Raw genomic sequence first — 14,963 nt, 5'->3', positions numbered from 1 at the left:
GTATGATTACTAGGGTCCCAAAATATCTGCAAATCTGATTTAGTACATTTTGCATTATTTTTTGTATGATACATGTTCATGTATTCTTCCAGGTCCACCATCCCCTCCTCAGGATCTTCATGTCACAGAAGCATCCAGGGACCATATATGTGTTGCCTGGAAAGCACCAGAAAGAAATGGAGGGAGCCCAGTCATTGGCTACCACATTGAGCTTTGTGAGGCTGGAACGGAGAAGTGGATGAGAGTTAACTCTCGGCCAGTCAAAGAGCTGAAATACAGAGCCGGGGAGGAGGAAGGCATTGTTCCTGAGAAACAGTATATTTTCAGAATCCGTGCTGTCAACGCTATTGGTGCTAGTGAGCCCTCTGAGATTTCAGAGAGTGTTTACGCCAAAGATTCTGACTGTAAGCTAAGCTATATTATGGTATACTATATTACATAACACTATAATATAATATACTTGGATATTAACTCAGCCATGTTATCCCAAATATAATTCCTACAGGCAAACCTACCCTGGATTTCCAGACAAAGGACATGGTTGTTGTGGAGGGTGAGAAGATGCACCTTCCCATTCCATTTACAGCTGTCCCATCACCTAAGATCACATGGCACAAAGATGGAAAGGAGATGAAGGCTGATGACAGAGTTTCATTCAGAGCAGAGTACACTTCCTGCCACCTTGAAATTCCAAGCAGTCTGCATGCTGATGCTGGCCAGTACAGCATTACCTTAGAGAACAGCCTTGGAACAACCAGTGGGACGATTCATGTTAAAGTTATTGGTATGTTTATACATTTAGTATCATACTCATATGATAAATCCCATTATATAAAAAACGCATTTCATCTTGAAAACAAACATCTGTTCATATATTTGTTAATTTTTCATTATGCTTTTAATTAGATTATGTTTATGTATTTTATATCATTAGGTCTTCCTGGGCCATGCAAGGAAATATCTGCCAGTGAAATTACCAAGAGCTCCTGCAAAGTGTCATGGGAGCCACCAGACTATGATGGTGGCACTCCTGTTCTCCACTATGTCCTGCAGCGCAGAGAGGCAGGCAGAAGGACGTATGTGAATGTCATGTCTGGTGAGAACAAACTGAGCTGGCTTGTCAAGGACCTCATCCAGAATGGAGAGTACTACTTCCGTGTCAGAGCTGTGAATAAGATTGGTGGTGGCGAGTTTATAGAGCTTCGCAACCCTGTAATTGCTGAAGATCAGAAGCGTGAGTGTCTCAACAACATTTAAATTTAGACTAAATCCATTTTAGAATCTATAAATTACCAATGTGTACTCGCTTAATATATTTGTTCCATATTTACAGATCCACCTGATCCACCAGTTGATGTTGAAACCCACAACCCTTCATCTGAATCTGTGACCCTCACATGGAAACCACCTATGTATGATGGTGGATCCAAGATTATGGGTTATATCTTGGAAAAGGCGATAAAGGGCGAAGAGAAATTTGAGAGATGCAATGATTTTCTTGTGCCTGTCTTATCCTATACCGTTAAAGGCTTGAGGCAGGGAAAAGAGTACCAGTTCCGTGTTCGTGCAGAGAATGCAGCAGGCATTAGTGATCCTTCACGCACCACTCCTATGATTAAAGCCACCGATGCTGTCGGTATGTCCTAGGCATTGTTTAAAGTCTAATGTGTGTTTGAATAATATCTCCTACCTGTATTTTAATTACAATTACAACGTGTTCTCTCTCTCTTTTCTTAGATCGTCCAAAAGTGTTCCTCAGTGGCAGTCTGCAAACAGGTTTAAATGTTAAGAAAGGTGAAGAGATTCGATTGACTGCCTACATATCTGGATTTCCTTACCCAGAAATAACCTGGATGAGGGACAAAGCAACCATCAGGCCAGAGGCACTGAGGAAGAGACCAGAGAGACCTATTAAGAAGAAGAAGGAAAAAGAGCCAGAGAAGAAGGAGGAGGAAAAAGAAAAGCCAGAAGAAAAGAAAGAAGAAGACAAAGAGAAGAAAGAGGAGGAAAAGCCAGAAGAGGATAAGGAGAAAAAGGAGGAGGAGAAGAAGGAGAAAGAAAAAGAGGTAGAGGAACCCGAAGAACCAGAGGAGGAGGAATACCATCCAACATTGAATGAGCGTCTAACTATTGATAACTCAAGAACGGGTGAATCCAACATTGTTGTCAAAGACGTTATCAGAGGCGATCATGGAGTATTCACGATAAAGGTAGAGAATGATCATGGTGTTGCCTCTGCCACCTGTGTGGTCAATGTTCTTGGTAAGTTAAATTCCTGTTCATACATACATTTCAGTTGAAATAAAAAAGCCCTGAAATTGTATCGAGCACAGACTGAATTGTTTGATTCCTGGATTCTATATTTTAGATACTCCTGGACCCCCTGTTAATATCAGATTTGAGGAAGTCAGGAAGGATTCTCTTATTTGTAAGTGGGATCCTCCTGTAGATGATGGTGGAAGTGAGATCCTTAATTACGTATTGGAGAGAAAAGACAACACCAAGATTGAGCTTGGATGGGTTACTGTGACATCAACTCTTAAAGGCTGCAGATACCCAGTTACCAAACTTATTGAGAAAAAGGAGTACATTTTCCGTGTCACTGCTGAGAACAGATTTGGTGCTGGAAAACCTGGCATCTCTAAACCAGTCATTGCCAAGAATCCATTTGGTAATTAATATCCATGCATTTTACATAATTGAAGTCATACTTGCATTTGTCATCATGTATAAATTACTGAAATTTCCTAACATTTGTAACATTTCAGATCCTCCAGATGCACCTGAGAAGCCTGAAATTGTAGAGGTCACATCCCAGAGCATGGTTGTCACTTGGACTGAACCCAAGGACAATGGTAGCCCAATCCAAGGATACTGGGTGGAGAAACGAGAAATTAATAGTACACACTGGGCAAGAGTTAATCGTGAGATTGTTAATGAACTGGAACTAAAAGTGGAGGGCATCTTGGAAGGCTTGACATACATCTTCAGGGTCTGTGCTGAGAATGTGGCTGGTCGGGGAAAATTCAGTCCACCATCTGAGCCAAAGACAGCACAGTCTCAAATCGGTAAGTTAATGACACTGTATTTCACTAGATAATCTTTAACATTTAGGTATATAGAGCTATACCTGTTAGAGATGTGTACAGTTCTAAATAAATTTCCTTTTTTTTGTTAGTGCCACCAGGTCCACCAATTCCACACATTGCTGATACCACCGACCATTCAATAGAAGTTGAATGGGAGCCTCCTGCAGACAATGGTGGTGCAGATATTTTTGGTTACCAAGTTGAGAAACTCTTGGTTGGCACCAATGACTGGTCTCGAGCCACAGAGAGACCCTGTAAGAACCTGAAATTCACTGTGTTCGGTGTCAGAGAGAAAGCTAAATACATGATCCGTGTTATCGCAATCAACTCTGCTGGTGAAGGTGCTCCTGGTGTCACAGATGCAGTCATTGTGAAGAACCCTGCAGGTACAGTTCTCAAACCATAGCTATTTCTTAAAAAAATAAAAGCACACACTTGTATTTTAAAGGCTGGGCTTTAATATATGTTGTTAATTTGTTCCTACAGTGATGCCTGTAATTGACCTTGGTGTTATGATGAAAACCGATTACATTGTACGAGCTGGAGAGGTGCTGACGATCCCAGCCCGTGTTACAGGTAGACCTAAACCATCACTTACATGGACAAAGGATGATCGTGCCCCTGACAAGAAACGTGTGGAAATTAAAGAAGTTGGACAAGATAGCATCGTTATCGTTCCAAATGCACAAAGATGTGACAGTGGCAGATACCAGATCAGTGCAGCAAACCCAAGTGGTATCAAGTCGGCTTGGACCAATGTTATTGTTATGGGTGAGAATTGTTTTGCTGTAATTAAAACCGTTCGTCCAAAATCCTGATATGTTTATTTTGCTTAAACTGTTATTTATTTTAGCCTAAAGTATTAACTCATTTCAGTTTTTAATTCAACGCCTCAAAAATCTTTTGTTCAGATGTCCCCGGCCCTGTCCTTGAGCTCAAACCTGTGGTAACAAACAGAAAGATGATAATCCTGAACTGGTCAGATCCTGATGATGATGGTGGCAGTGATCTGACTGGTTTCATTGTTGAAAGGAGAGAACCAAAGATGCATACATGGAGACAGCCTATAGAAACCGTTGCATCTAAATGTGAGATTGGTGGCATTCTTGAGGGACAGGAATACATGTTCAGAGTAGTAGCCAAGAACAAGTATGGTTGTGGACAGCCAGTTGATATTGGGCCTATTCTTGCAGTGGATCCACAAGGTACTAATATGATTTTCATGATTTTTTTTTCAACTAATACAACTACAACATCAAAATGTACACATGTAATGTTTATTTTTAATTATTTATGTCAGCTCCACCAACCTCCCCTGAGAAGTTCCATTACTCTGAGAGAACATGTTCTTCTGTTACGTTTACCTGGAGACCACCTCGCAATGATGGTGGCAGTCCAATCCTTGGTTACATCATTGAGAAGAGGCGCCAAGATCACCCTGCTTTCCAGCGCGTAAACGAAGAGCTGTGTACTGATTTGACTCTGACTGCAGAGAACCTAGATGAGCTGCACACGTATGAGTTCCGTGCAAAGGCAGTTAACAGCCTGGGAGAAAGTGAACCTTCCCTACCTGTGATGGTTGTAATTCAGGATGATGAAGGTTGGTCTGGTCCTAGTTTGCCTTATCGATAGAAACACTTTAGTTTAAATACTCACTTTCTTTCTTCTTTCTTTCATTCTCTTTACAGTTCCTCCATCTTTGCACATGTTAAAGCATTTCAAAGGTGATTTGATCAGGGTGCGCAAGAATGAGCCAGTTGAAATGCCTGCTGAAGTAACAGGTCTTCCATTGCCAAAGATTGAATGGTTGAAGGATGATGTTGTCATTCCAAAATCCACTGAGAAAATGCTGATAGATACCAAAGTGATCAATAGAGAGAAAGAACACACAACATTCACCATCCCAGCTGTTGCAAGACTGGACAAGGGAACGTACACTGTGACTGCCTCAAATTTTCTAGGAACTCTCAGTCATTCAATGACAGTGGAGGTGCTGGGTAAGTACAGGTTTTTGGTATGCTTAGTCATTTAGTTCATCTAATGTTGCTTTCATTCATAGGGAGCTGGTGTTAAATAATATTTCTTATATTTTATCAGATCGGCCAACTCCACCAAGAAACATGGCTGTGTCAAATATCCTGGCCGAATCTTGCCGTCTGACATGGGATGCCCCACTCGATACTGGAGGCACAGAGCTTACTAACTACATTGTGGAGAAGAAAGACCTTAATGTTGAGGATGTAGAGAAGGCTGAATGGGTCCTGGTTACTAACAATATCATAGAGAAAAAAATTGGGGTAAGGAAATTTTGAGCAGAATATTAGTATCATTAATTAATCTACACAACTCTTGAATTAATCTACTATTTTATATCTCCTAGGTTTGGGATCTTGAAACAGGTGGCAAGTATAAGTTTAGAGTCAAAGCTGAAAATAAGTATGGAATAAGTGATGCCTGTGAAACAGAAGAAGTGCAAATCAAAGATCCATTTGCTCTGCCTGGTCCACCTGAAAAAGTTACCATCGCAGAGCACTCCAAAACTCATATGCTAGTGACATGGGAGCCTCCTATGGACAGTGGTGGGTCTCCAATCATTGGCTACTGGCTGGAGAAGCGTGAGAAGGGCACTTCTCACTGGGCTAAAGTAAACAAAAGCCTCGTGACCAAACGTGGCATGAAAGGCTGGGACTTACATGTCACGCGTCTCATAGAGGGACTTGAATATGAATTCCGTGCAATGGCTTGCAATTCTTCTGGAGTTGGACCTCCTAGTGCTGTCTCTGATTCTGCCTTTGCTGATGAACCTATCAGTAAGTTAAATTATCACTATATATTTATATAGATATTACATCAGTTGTGTAAAGTATCAGGAAATATTCATTGTATATTTGTGTATTACAGCACCACCCAGCATGCCAGCTGCACCAGAAATTGCTGACAAAACCAAACGTAGTGTCACATTGTCATGGGTCCCACCAGCTAAAGATGGTGGAAGGCCCATTAAGGGATACATTATTGAGATGCAACCTGAGGGTACATCTGAGTGGGCCAGGGTCAATGATGCAGATAATCTGCATCCTACTACTATGTTTACCGTTCCAAACCTCCAGGAGCTGAAGAGGTACAGATTTAGGATCATTGCCGTCAATGAAATTGGAGAGTCTGAACCAAGTCCTAGGACCACGGAGGTTCTTTTGGAAGATATTCACAGTAAGTTTCCAGCTTATTCTAGGCTGTAAGTTTTTTTGTTTTCAAACACATTTTTTGACATGGTGATTTTGTTTAATTCTACAGCTGAGCCAAAGCTATTTTTGGATATGACTGCTGAGGAGTTACTAAACATCCGTGCTGGAACACCCATCAAAATCCCAGTAACTGTTATTGGACGTCCCGTTCCTAAAGTTACATGGGACTTTGATGGCAAAGCCAAGACAGAGACAAAAGATCGTATTCACACTCTCCCAGTAGATTCACAGGTACCAAAATCATTATCTGAAAAGTTTTTGTTTTCCAAATCTTTATTTGTTTATTTATTTATTTATACATTTCAACTACATTTTTTTTATTTTAGGTGGAATGTACTGACACCACATCTGTGGTAACCATTCCTTCAAGCTTGAGAGGACACTCAGGCAGATACACTGTTACAGCAAAAAACAAAACTGGACAGAAACATATTAATATCCGAGTCATTGTACTTGGTGAGTTGATTTTGTTAAAATAAAAATATAAGATTGTAAAATGGGACAATGAACATAACACATGCAACATTTTACAGATGTCCCTGGGCCACCTAAGGAGCTTAAAGTTACTGACATTACCAGATCCACAATGAGAATTATCTGGAAACTGCCAGACACTGATGGTGGAGAGAGAATCAAAAGTTACTTCATTGAAAAGAAGGCTGTATCAGGAAAGGCCTGGACAACGGTAAATCCAGCCTGTGCCAACATGGCATATGTGGTGCCTGACCTCCTTGAAGGCCAAGAATACCTGTTCCGAGTTTCTGCTGAAAATCGTCTTGGAAAGGGGCCGTTCACTGAAACTACAGAGCCAGCAAGGGCAAGAGATCCAATCCGTAAGTCCTGAGTTAAAACAGTTCATGTGATTTCCTTAAAAATTATGTTCCTAAATTAATTGTCTGTTTTGTATTGTCTATTTCAAGATCCCCCTGACCCTCCAACTAAGGTCAAGGTCAACCTTGTCACCAAGAACACTGTGACTCTAACATGGGTGCCTCCTAAAAATGATGGTGGTGCACCAGTAACACACTACATTATTGAGAGGCTGAGCTGGGACACCAGTGGCCCACAAAAGGAGACTTGGAAACAGTGTAATAAGAGGGATGTGGAGGAGACTACATTCATTGTTGAAGACCTTAAAGAGGGTGGGGAATATGAGTTCCGTGTCAAAGCAGTGAATGAAGCTGGCCCAAGCAGACCTTCTGTTACTGTGGGACCCATAATAATTAAAGACCAAACCTGTGAGTATCTTGCCATTTCACAATTGCACATTTATTTGCGCTCAAGCAAATGCAATACTCCCTTATGACCAACATTTTTTTTTCAGGTCCTCCAAATATTGAGCTTAGAGAACATCTGGAGGGTGCCGAAACTTTTGATGTCAACATAATTGCCAGGATTCAGGGATGTCCATTCCCATCCTTGGTTTGGCAGAAAGCTCCACTTGACAAACCTGATGAGAAGACTGATCTGCATTATGACCAGCATATCAATAAGCTGGTGTCTGATGACAAATGTACTTTGCTGATTCAGCAATCCAAGAGAGCTGATAGTGCTGTGTATACACTCACAGCTACTAACAGCCTTGGCAAGGCATCCAAAGACATCAAACTTACAATTTTGGGTAAAGATCTATTTTTTTTTTCAGTTTCATTGAAATATCAGTTTACAGCAGGGCTGCTCCATCCTGGTCCTGGAAATCTGCCACCCTGCACAACTCTAATCAAACACAAACACAGATGTGTGTACTACTTTATATAATTCACATTTTTGTCATTTGTAGGACGACCAGGCCCACCCGTTGGACCTGTCAAGTTTGGGGAGGTGTTCGCTGAAAGGATTGGACTCTCCTGGAATCCACCTACAGATGATGGTGGTTCCAAGATCACAAATTATGTCATTGAGAAACGTGAGGAGAACAGAAAGACATGGGTCCATGTTTCCAATGATCCAAAGGAATGTGCATACACTGTTCAGAGACTCACCGAAGGGCATGAATATGAATTCCGCATTATGGCTCAAAACAAATATGGAGTTGGACCCCCACTCTACAGTGAACCTGAGAAAGCAAGGAACTTATTCAGTAAGCATTACCAGTTTGTTCAGCAGCACTGCCTTTGCTAATATAGGAATATTATTTTAAATTGCTCTTGTTCTAACAATGTATTCTTGTGTTCAACAGCGGTTCCAGGTCAATGTGACAAACCTACTGTCTCTGAAATCTCACTTGAATCTATGACTGTTGAATGGGAGGAGCCAGAGTATGACGGTGGGTCTCCAGTTACTGGCTATTGGCTGGAGCGCAAGGAAACTACAGGCAAGCGCTGGACTAAAGTGAACCGCGATCCAATCAGAATCAGGCCACTTAGTGTCTCCCACATTGTGACTGGACTTTTGGAGGGAGCTACCTATCAATTCCGTGTTATTGCCATCAATGCTGCTGGATGTGGACTTCCAAGTCTGCCATCAGATCCTGCTCTTTGCAGAGACCCAATTGGTATTGTGCAATATATTTGTTGCATTGTTGAAATGTGCTTATTACTTACTGCAACTGTTTCACTTTTCTATTCATCTTTATTAATGTTACAGTGCCTCCAGGGCCACCAATTCCAAAAGTAACAGACTGCACAAAGTCAACTGTTGATCTTGAATGGATTCCTCCACTGATTGATGGTGGATCTAAGATCACAGGCTACTTTGTTGAATACAAAGAAGAAGGAAAGGAAGAATGGGAAAAGGTACCACATTTCATTAATTTGTCCCATTAAAATAAATATAGTGATGTCAAGTTTTATTTTTTTAAAAATTGCATTTTTTGACCCCATATAAATTCAGTGGGATTATTGACTTTGTGTTTTAGGCCAAAGACAAGGAGATTAGAGGCACCAAATTTGTTGTGCCTGGACTGAAGGAGATGGGACTTTACAGATTCAGAGTGAGAGCAGTGAATACCGCTGGCGTTGGTGAACCTGGAGAAGTTACTGAAGTGATTGAAGTCAAGGATAGGACAAGTAAGAACAAACTAGTAATTTAAAAAAAGTGTTTCACATAAGGGCGGCATGGTGGCGCAGCAGGTAGTGTCGTAGTCACACAGCTCCAGGGACCTGGAGGTTGTGGGTTCGATTCCCGCTCCGGGTGACTGTTTGTGAGGAGTTGGTGTGTTCTCCCCGTGTCCGCGTGGGTTTCCTCCGGATGCTCCGGTTTCCTCCCACAGTCCAAAAACACACGTTGGTAGGTGGATTGGCGTGAGTGAATGTGTGTGTGTGTCTGTGTTGCCCTGTGAAGGACTGGCGCCCCCTCCAGGGTGTATTCCTGCCTTGCGTCCAATGATTCCAGGTAGGCTCTGGACCCACTGCGACCCTGAACTGGATAAGGGTTACAAATAATGAATGAATGAAGGTTTCACATAAAAATCTTTCACTGAGATTAGAAGTTAAAAGAATTCAAAAATAGTACTGAAGCACTTCCAATTAATTGTCAAACTTAGTTAAAAAATACAAACTCAAACTAAATCTTCTACTGTCAAAAATCTATATTTTGGATTATGGGATAAAGTAATAAAGAGGCCATGCTTTACTGCAATTTTATCATGGGGAAGGGTGTTTTTGGCACCACGAGGAAAAAACTTTGACTGTTCTATACTGTTCTTCCTGTGCACAATGTATTCCTTTAGTAGCATGCGATGTTGCTAGACAATATGTGTGCAAAGGTTAAACTCCATTAATGTGGCATAATCACTCAAATATGAACAAAATCTGTTTTTGTGTATTCAATATATATATATATATATATATATATATATATATATATATTTTTAAAGCCCAGATTTTTGTTCTCTTTTTGAAGGGACTCTTACAGTAAAGGAGAAGTTGCAGGAAGTAGAAATGGTCTAACAGAGACCATATATAAGACCTATAGTACTGTTTTTCTGTCCTGATGTCATGCTCTTCCAAGTCAACTCAGTAAACATGAATGGGTTTAATACAGTTAAATTTATATTGAATTCACAAGTTGTGTGGTGGTCATAATTGTGCATATAGCATGTTATGTTTCATATCTCCTGACTGCCAGGGTGATACTTACTGAGTGGATGTTCCTCATGCGTTCGCTCTCAGTCAATCAGAATTTGGACTGGAAGTATATGTTATATAATCACCGTATAAATGATATATGCTCATATTCCCTCAGAAAATATATATATATTTTTTACTTATCATCTGTTCTAGTTCCTCCGGAAGTGGACCTGGATGCAACCGTAAAGGAGAAGATTGTTGTTCATGCAGGAGGTGTAATCCGCATCATTGCCTATGTGTCTGGAAAGCCTGCACCAGAAATTACATGGAACAGAGACGATAGTGAATTGCCCAAGGAGGCTGTTATCGAAACTACTGCCATCAGCTCATCTCTGGTAATAAAGAAATGTAGACGACAACATCAAGGCATTTACACCCTAAATGCCAAGAATGCTGGAGGTGAAAGGAAGAAGGCAATAGTTGTGGAGGTGTTAGGTGAGTAATTTATATATATATATATATATATATATATATATATATATATATATATATATATATATATATGATTATTACAATAATAAAAAATGGGGTTTAAAATCTGGGTTTTATATTTTCTTCACAGATGTGCCTGGCCCTGTGGGTCAACCCTTCTCTGGTGTAAACCTTACAACTGACTCCTGCAAATTGACCTGGTATTCACCTGAAGATAATGGTGGGTCAGCCATCACCAATTACATAATTGAGAAGAGAGAATCTGACCGAAGAGGTTGGACTTCAGTGACGTACACTGTCACCAGACATAATGCAGTGGTTCAGGGTCTCATTGAGGGCAAAGGTTACTTTTTCAGAATTGCTGCTGAAAACATCATTGGAAGGGGCCCCTTTATTGAAACAGCATCTGAAGTCCTTATTAAGGATCCAATTTGTAAGTTTGATAATTATTTGTTTTGATTATTTTATTTTTCTTTTTTTTTGGTCATTCAATTATTAAGTGAACCTATGGTTTTATACATATGTGCTTTTTAAATTTGTGTACAGCGGTTCCTGAACGTCCAGAGGATCTGCATGTAACAGCTGTCAAGAAGGAGTCAATCAGTTTGGCTTGGAGACCACCAAAGTATGATGGTGGTGCAGAAGTTATAAGTTACGTTCTTGAAGTTCGGCAGCTTGGAAAGGACAACTTTGTCCGCATTGGAGCTGATGACAAGCTGATGGATCGTAAATTCACTCATGAGGGTCTCAAAGAGGGTTCCACGTACGAATTCCGTGTCAGTGCTGTCAATCAGATTGGCCAAGGCAAACCATCCTTCAGCACAAAACCTATTACGGTCAAGGAGTATCTTGGTAAGTTACATTATAATAAGGCAAAAAATACTACATGAGTAATACAGATGAATATGATGAACATAATTTTATTATTGTGCTTTAGAACCACCTACCCTGGATTTGGAATTCCGCGACATAATTTTGGTTCGTGTTGGGCACCCCTTCACTCTCCAAGGTCGCTACTCAGGGAAACCGACCCCAAGCATAAAATGGTTCAAAAATGATGAAGAGCTTCAGGGTAGTGAAGAGATTTTGCTTACCAGCACTAAGAAGACCTTGTGTTTGTCTGTCGAGAAAGCTAAACGTGATCACAGTGGCAAGTATGCTGTGGTTGTGGAGAACTCTACAGGCACACAGAAGGGCATCTGCACTGTTACTGTTGTTGGTGAGTTTCTGATCTTTTCTCTTCTTAAGGGATTTTTATTTCACAGCATTTTTTGTCCTGTGGTTTTGCAGGATAGTATATTTCAAGGAATATTTATCATTTTCAGATCGCCCACAACCTCCAGAGGGCCCAGTTATCTTTGATGAAATCTACAGGGATCACATGGTCATTTCTTGGAAACCTCCACTGGATGATGGTGGATGTGCAGTTTCTAATTATATTGTTGAAAAGAGAGACACTAACAGGGATCTCTGGATGCCTGTGATTGAATCCTGCACTAGAACAACATGTAGAGTTCCTAAACTGATTGAGGGCAGAGAGTACATCATTAGAATCTGTGCTCAGAACATCCATGGCATTAGTGACCCACTGCTTTCTACAGAGAAAAAAGCAAAGGATGTCTTCAGTAAGTAACGATTAAAAACTATCTTTCAGTAACTCAGAACTTCTTACTTTGTTTTACTGACGTGTGTTTATTTAATTCCACTTTCCTGGAAAACAGAGGTGCCAGATGCTCCGCTGCCACCACTGGTGAAAGAAGTCTACAAGGACACAGCTCTAATTTCTTGGGAACCACCAGCTGTGGATGGTGGAAAACCAATTACACACTACATTATTGAGAAGAGAGAAACAATGTGCAATAGATGGACCCCTGTTGAACGCATCTTGCCTAAAACAGAATACTGGGTTCCCGATCTTCTCAAGGGATGTGAATATGAGTTCCGTGTCATGGCTGAGAATGTTATAGGTGTTGGAGACCCTAGCCCACCATCAAAGCCAGTTTTTGCCAAAGATCCTATTGGTATGCCATTTGCTTTTTATGTTGATTTCATTAAATATAAAATAAGCATATATAGATTTTTAATCTATTTTTTCCTCCCTCAGTTGTTCCAAGCCCACCAATAAATCCGATTGGAATCGACAACACAAAGGATTCTATCACACTTTCTTGGCAGCCACCAAAAGACTGTGGAAGAGGCAAAATATATGGCTATCTTCTTGAGTACCAGAAAGCTGGATCTGATGAATGGCTACAGGTTAATCAGACTCCTGACTCTTGTCAGGAAACAACTTTCAAAGTGATCAACCTTGAAGATGGAACTCTTTATAGGTTCAGAGTGAAAGCTGTCAATGCAGCTGGTGAATCTGAGCCTGCATATGTTCCTGAGCCTATTCGAGCACAAGATAGACTTGGTAATTCTGAACAGTTTACATTAATATATAATAAAATTGTGAACTGCATTGTCTAAATGTAGTGTGAGTTCTAATGTCATGTATTTTTTCATCTGAAGAGCCCCCAGAGTTGCTGCTGGAATTGGGCATGCCTCGTGAGCTTAAAGCCAGAGCAGGAACCCATATTAAAATTGTGGCTGGAATCAAGGGTGTGCCATTCCCCAAGGTCACATGGAAGAAGAATGAAGCAGATATACCCCCAAGAACAGAAATTGAGACCTCTGGCATAAGAACCAAGCTTGAGATGCGTTATTGTAATCGTGGTGATTGTGGAGACTACACCCTTACCCTTGAAAATCCAGCTGGATCCAAGACAGCAACATGCACTGTGCTTGTATTAGGTAGGCATGTCCAGTTTTATTTAAACACAACTAAATTAAAAACTACTATTGTACAGTTTCTTTTCCTCCATTTCTATGGAAACATTTACTTTTTTAGAGTTAGAGAGTAAATATTTATTTCTATCAATTGTCAAGTCTCACTGCTGTCTTATTAAAAACATGTACCTCCAAAAAGCTTACTTTTCAGGAACAGGAAACGACTATACCTCTCTGGCAGTAACAGTACAAAATAAATCACATATAATGCAATTTATACCCATTATATCTCAGGTCTAGTAGCCAATGGAGATGTTAAAGAATCTGTGTGATTTTGATATTATCTCCTATAAACAGACAGAGATTAATGCCCATATTTAATATATGTAAAAAAGTGAAAACCCTACTAATGGATATACATGTTTTAAATCGGACAGTGACAATATGTAAAAAGAGATAAATTGTGTTAACATAAAACTTATAAATTTCAAACAAAAGGGTTTAGCCCAAAACCTCATTTATTCCCAGATACCTGATGGCTACATCGAGCCATTAACATATAGAAAAGCCATATTAATTTTCACCTTTCTCTGCATTGTTAATAGATCCTTTATCCTTTTGTGCTATTCTAGACAAACCTGGGCCTATACAGCATCTGAGGATATCTGATGTTAGAAGTGACTCAGCTCAACTTTCCTGGAAAGATCCAGATGATAATGGTGGTACACGTATTACTAACTTTGTGGTAGAGAAGAAAGATACTGCTTCCACACAATGGATACCTGTCTGTTCAACATCTAAAAAGCGAAGCTTGACAGCCAAGCATTTGATAGAAGGCACATCATACATGTTCCGTGTTGCTGCTGAAAATCAGTTTGGCAGAAGTGAATATGTTGAGACAACCAAACCTGTTAAGGCAATGAACCCGCTGTGTAAGTATGAACATGCAGCTGATTTGTAATTGAACTTTTATTTGTTTAGGTATGTTGTCAAGGTATAAAATGTAATTAATTTTCCTGCAGTCCCACCTGGCCCACCAAAGGACCTGCATCACGTAGATGTTGACAAAACTGAGGTATGGCTTAAGTGGAACTGGCCAGATAGAACTGGAGGAAGTGACATCACTGGCTTCTTGGTTGAGTACCAAGAGGAGGGAGAGAAAGACTGGATAGTGTTCAAGACTGTGAGCATTCCTGAGTGTCATGTGACTGGTTTAGAAGAGGGAAAAACCTACAGATTCCGTGTAAAGACAGAGAATGCAGTTGGTCTTAGCCGACCAGACACCACTGTGCCTGTCCTTTGCCAGGAGAAACTTGGTAAATTTAATTTTGAAATGTAATAAAATAATAAAAATATAC

The 14,963-nt window shown here is 40.4% G+C and overlaps 1 protein-coding gene across 1 annotated transcript in view; it reads left to right on the top strand.

Annotated features, from left to right (window-relative positions):
- The window catches only part of ttn.2 (titin, tandem duplicate 2), a 173,622-nt gene that overhangs the window by 104,502 nt on the left and 54,157 nt on the right, over positions 1-14,963 (top strand). Inside the window, exons 116-149 of the mRNA XM_066641306.1 lie at positions 93-404; positions 506-784; positions 935-1,234; positions 1,334-1,636; positions 1,738-2,262; positions 2,369-2,671; positions 2,769-3,068; positions 3,179-3,475; positions 3,576-3,860; positions 4,001-4,294; positions 4,390-4,689; positions 4,778-5,086; positions 5,187-5,386; positions 5,470-5,899; positions 5,991-6,299; positions 6,384-6,565; positions 6,661-6,790; positions 6,868-7,167; positions 7,255-7,572; positions 7,659-7,955; positions 8,115-8,414; positions 8,514-8,828; positions 8,921-9,069; positions 9,192-9,342; positions 10,558-10,839; positions 10,967-11,269; positions 11,383-11,688; positions 11,774-12,055; positions 12,162-12,461; positions 12,558-12,857; positions 12,941-13,249; positions 13,348-13,629; positions 14,238-14,537; positions 14,628-14,921. Coding sequence (XP_066497403.1) covers positions 93-404; positions 506-784; positions 935-1,234; positions 1,334-1,636; positions 1,738-2,262; positions 2,369-2,671; positions 2,769-3,068; positions 3,179-3,475; positions 3,576-3,860; positions 4,001-4,294; positions 4,390-4,689; positions 4,778-5,086; positions 5,187-5,386; positions 5,470-5,899; positions 5,991-6,299; positions 6,384-6,565; positions 6,661-6,790; positions 6,868-7,167; positions 7,255-7,572; positions 7,659-7,955; positions 8,115-8,414; positions 8,514-8,828; positions 8,921-9,069; positions 9,192-9,342; positions 10,558-10,839; positions 10,967-11,269; positions 11,383-11,688; positions 11,774-12,055; positions 12,162-12,461; positions 12,558-12,857; positions 12,941-13,249; positions 13,348-13,629; positions 14,238-14,537; positions 14,628-14,921 — 9,846 coding nt within the window. The remainder of the gene's footprint in view (positions 1-92; positions 405-505; positions 785-934; positions 1,235-1,333; positions 1,637-1,737; positions 2,263-2,368; positions 2,672-2,768; positions 3,069-3,178; positions 3,476-3,575; positions 3,861-4,000; positions 4,295-4,389; positions 4,690-4,777; positions 5,087-5,186; positions 5,387-5,469; positions 5,900-5,990; positions 6,300-6,383; positions 6,566-6,660; positions 6,791-6,867; positions 7,168-7,254; positions 7,573-7,658; positions 7,956-8,114; positions 8,415-8,513; positions 8,829-8,920; positions 9,070-9,191; positions 9,343-10,557; positions 10,840-10,966; positions 11,270-11,382; positions 11,689-11,773; positions 12,056-12,161; positions 12,462-12,557; positions 12,858-12,940; positions 13,250-13,347; positions 13,630-14,237; positions 14,538-14,627; positions 14,922-14,963) is intronic.

The sequence above is a fragment of the Hoplias malabaricus genome, chromosome 12 (assembly GCF_029633855.1).
Source record: "Hoplias malabaricus isolate fHopMal1 chromosome 12, fHopMal1.hap1, whole genome shotgun sequence".
Taxonomy (NCBI): domain Eukaryota; kingdom Metazoa; phylum Chordata; class Actinopteri; order Characiformes; family Erythrinidae; genus Hoplias; species Hoplias malabaricus.
This window is presented reverse-complemented; position numbering and strand designations above follow the sequence as displayed.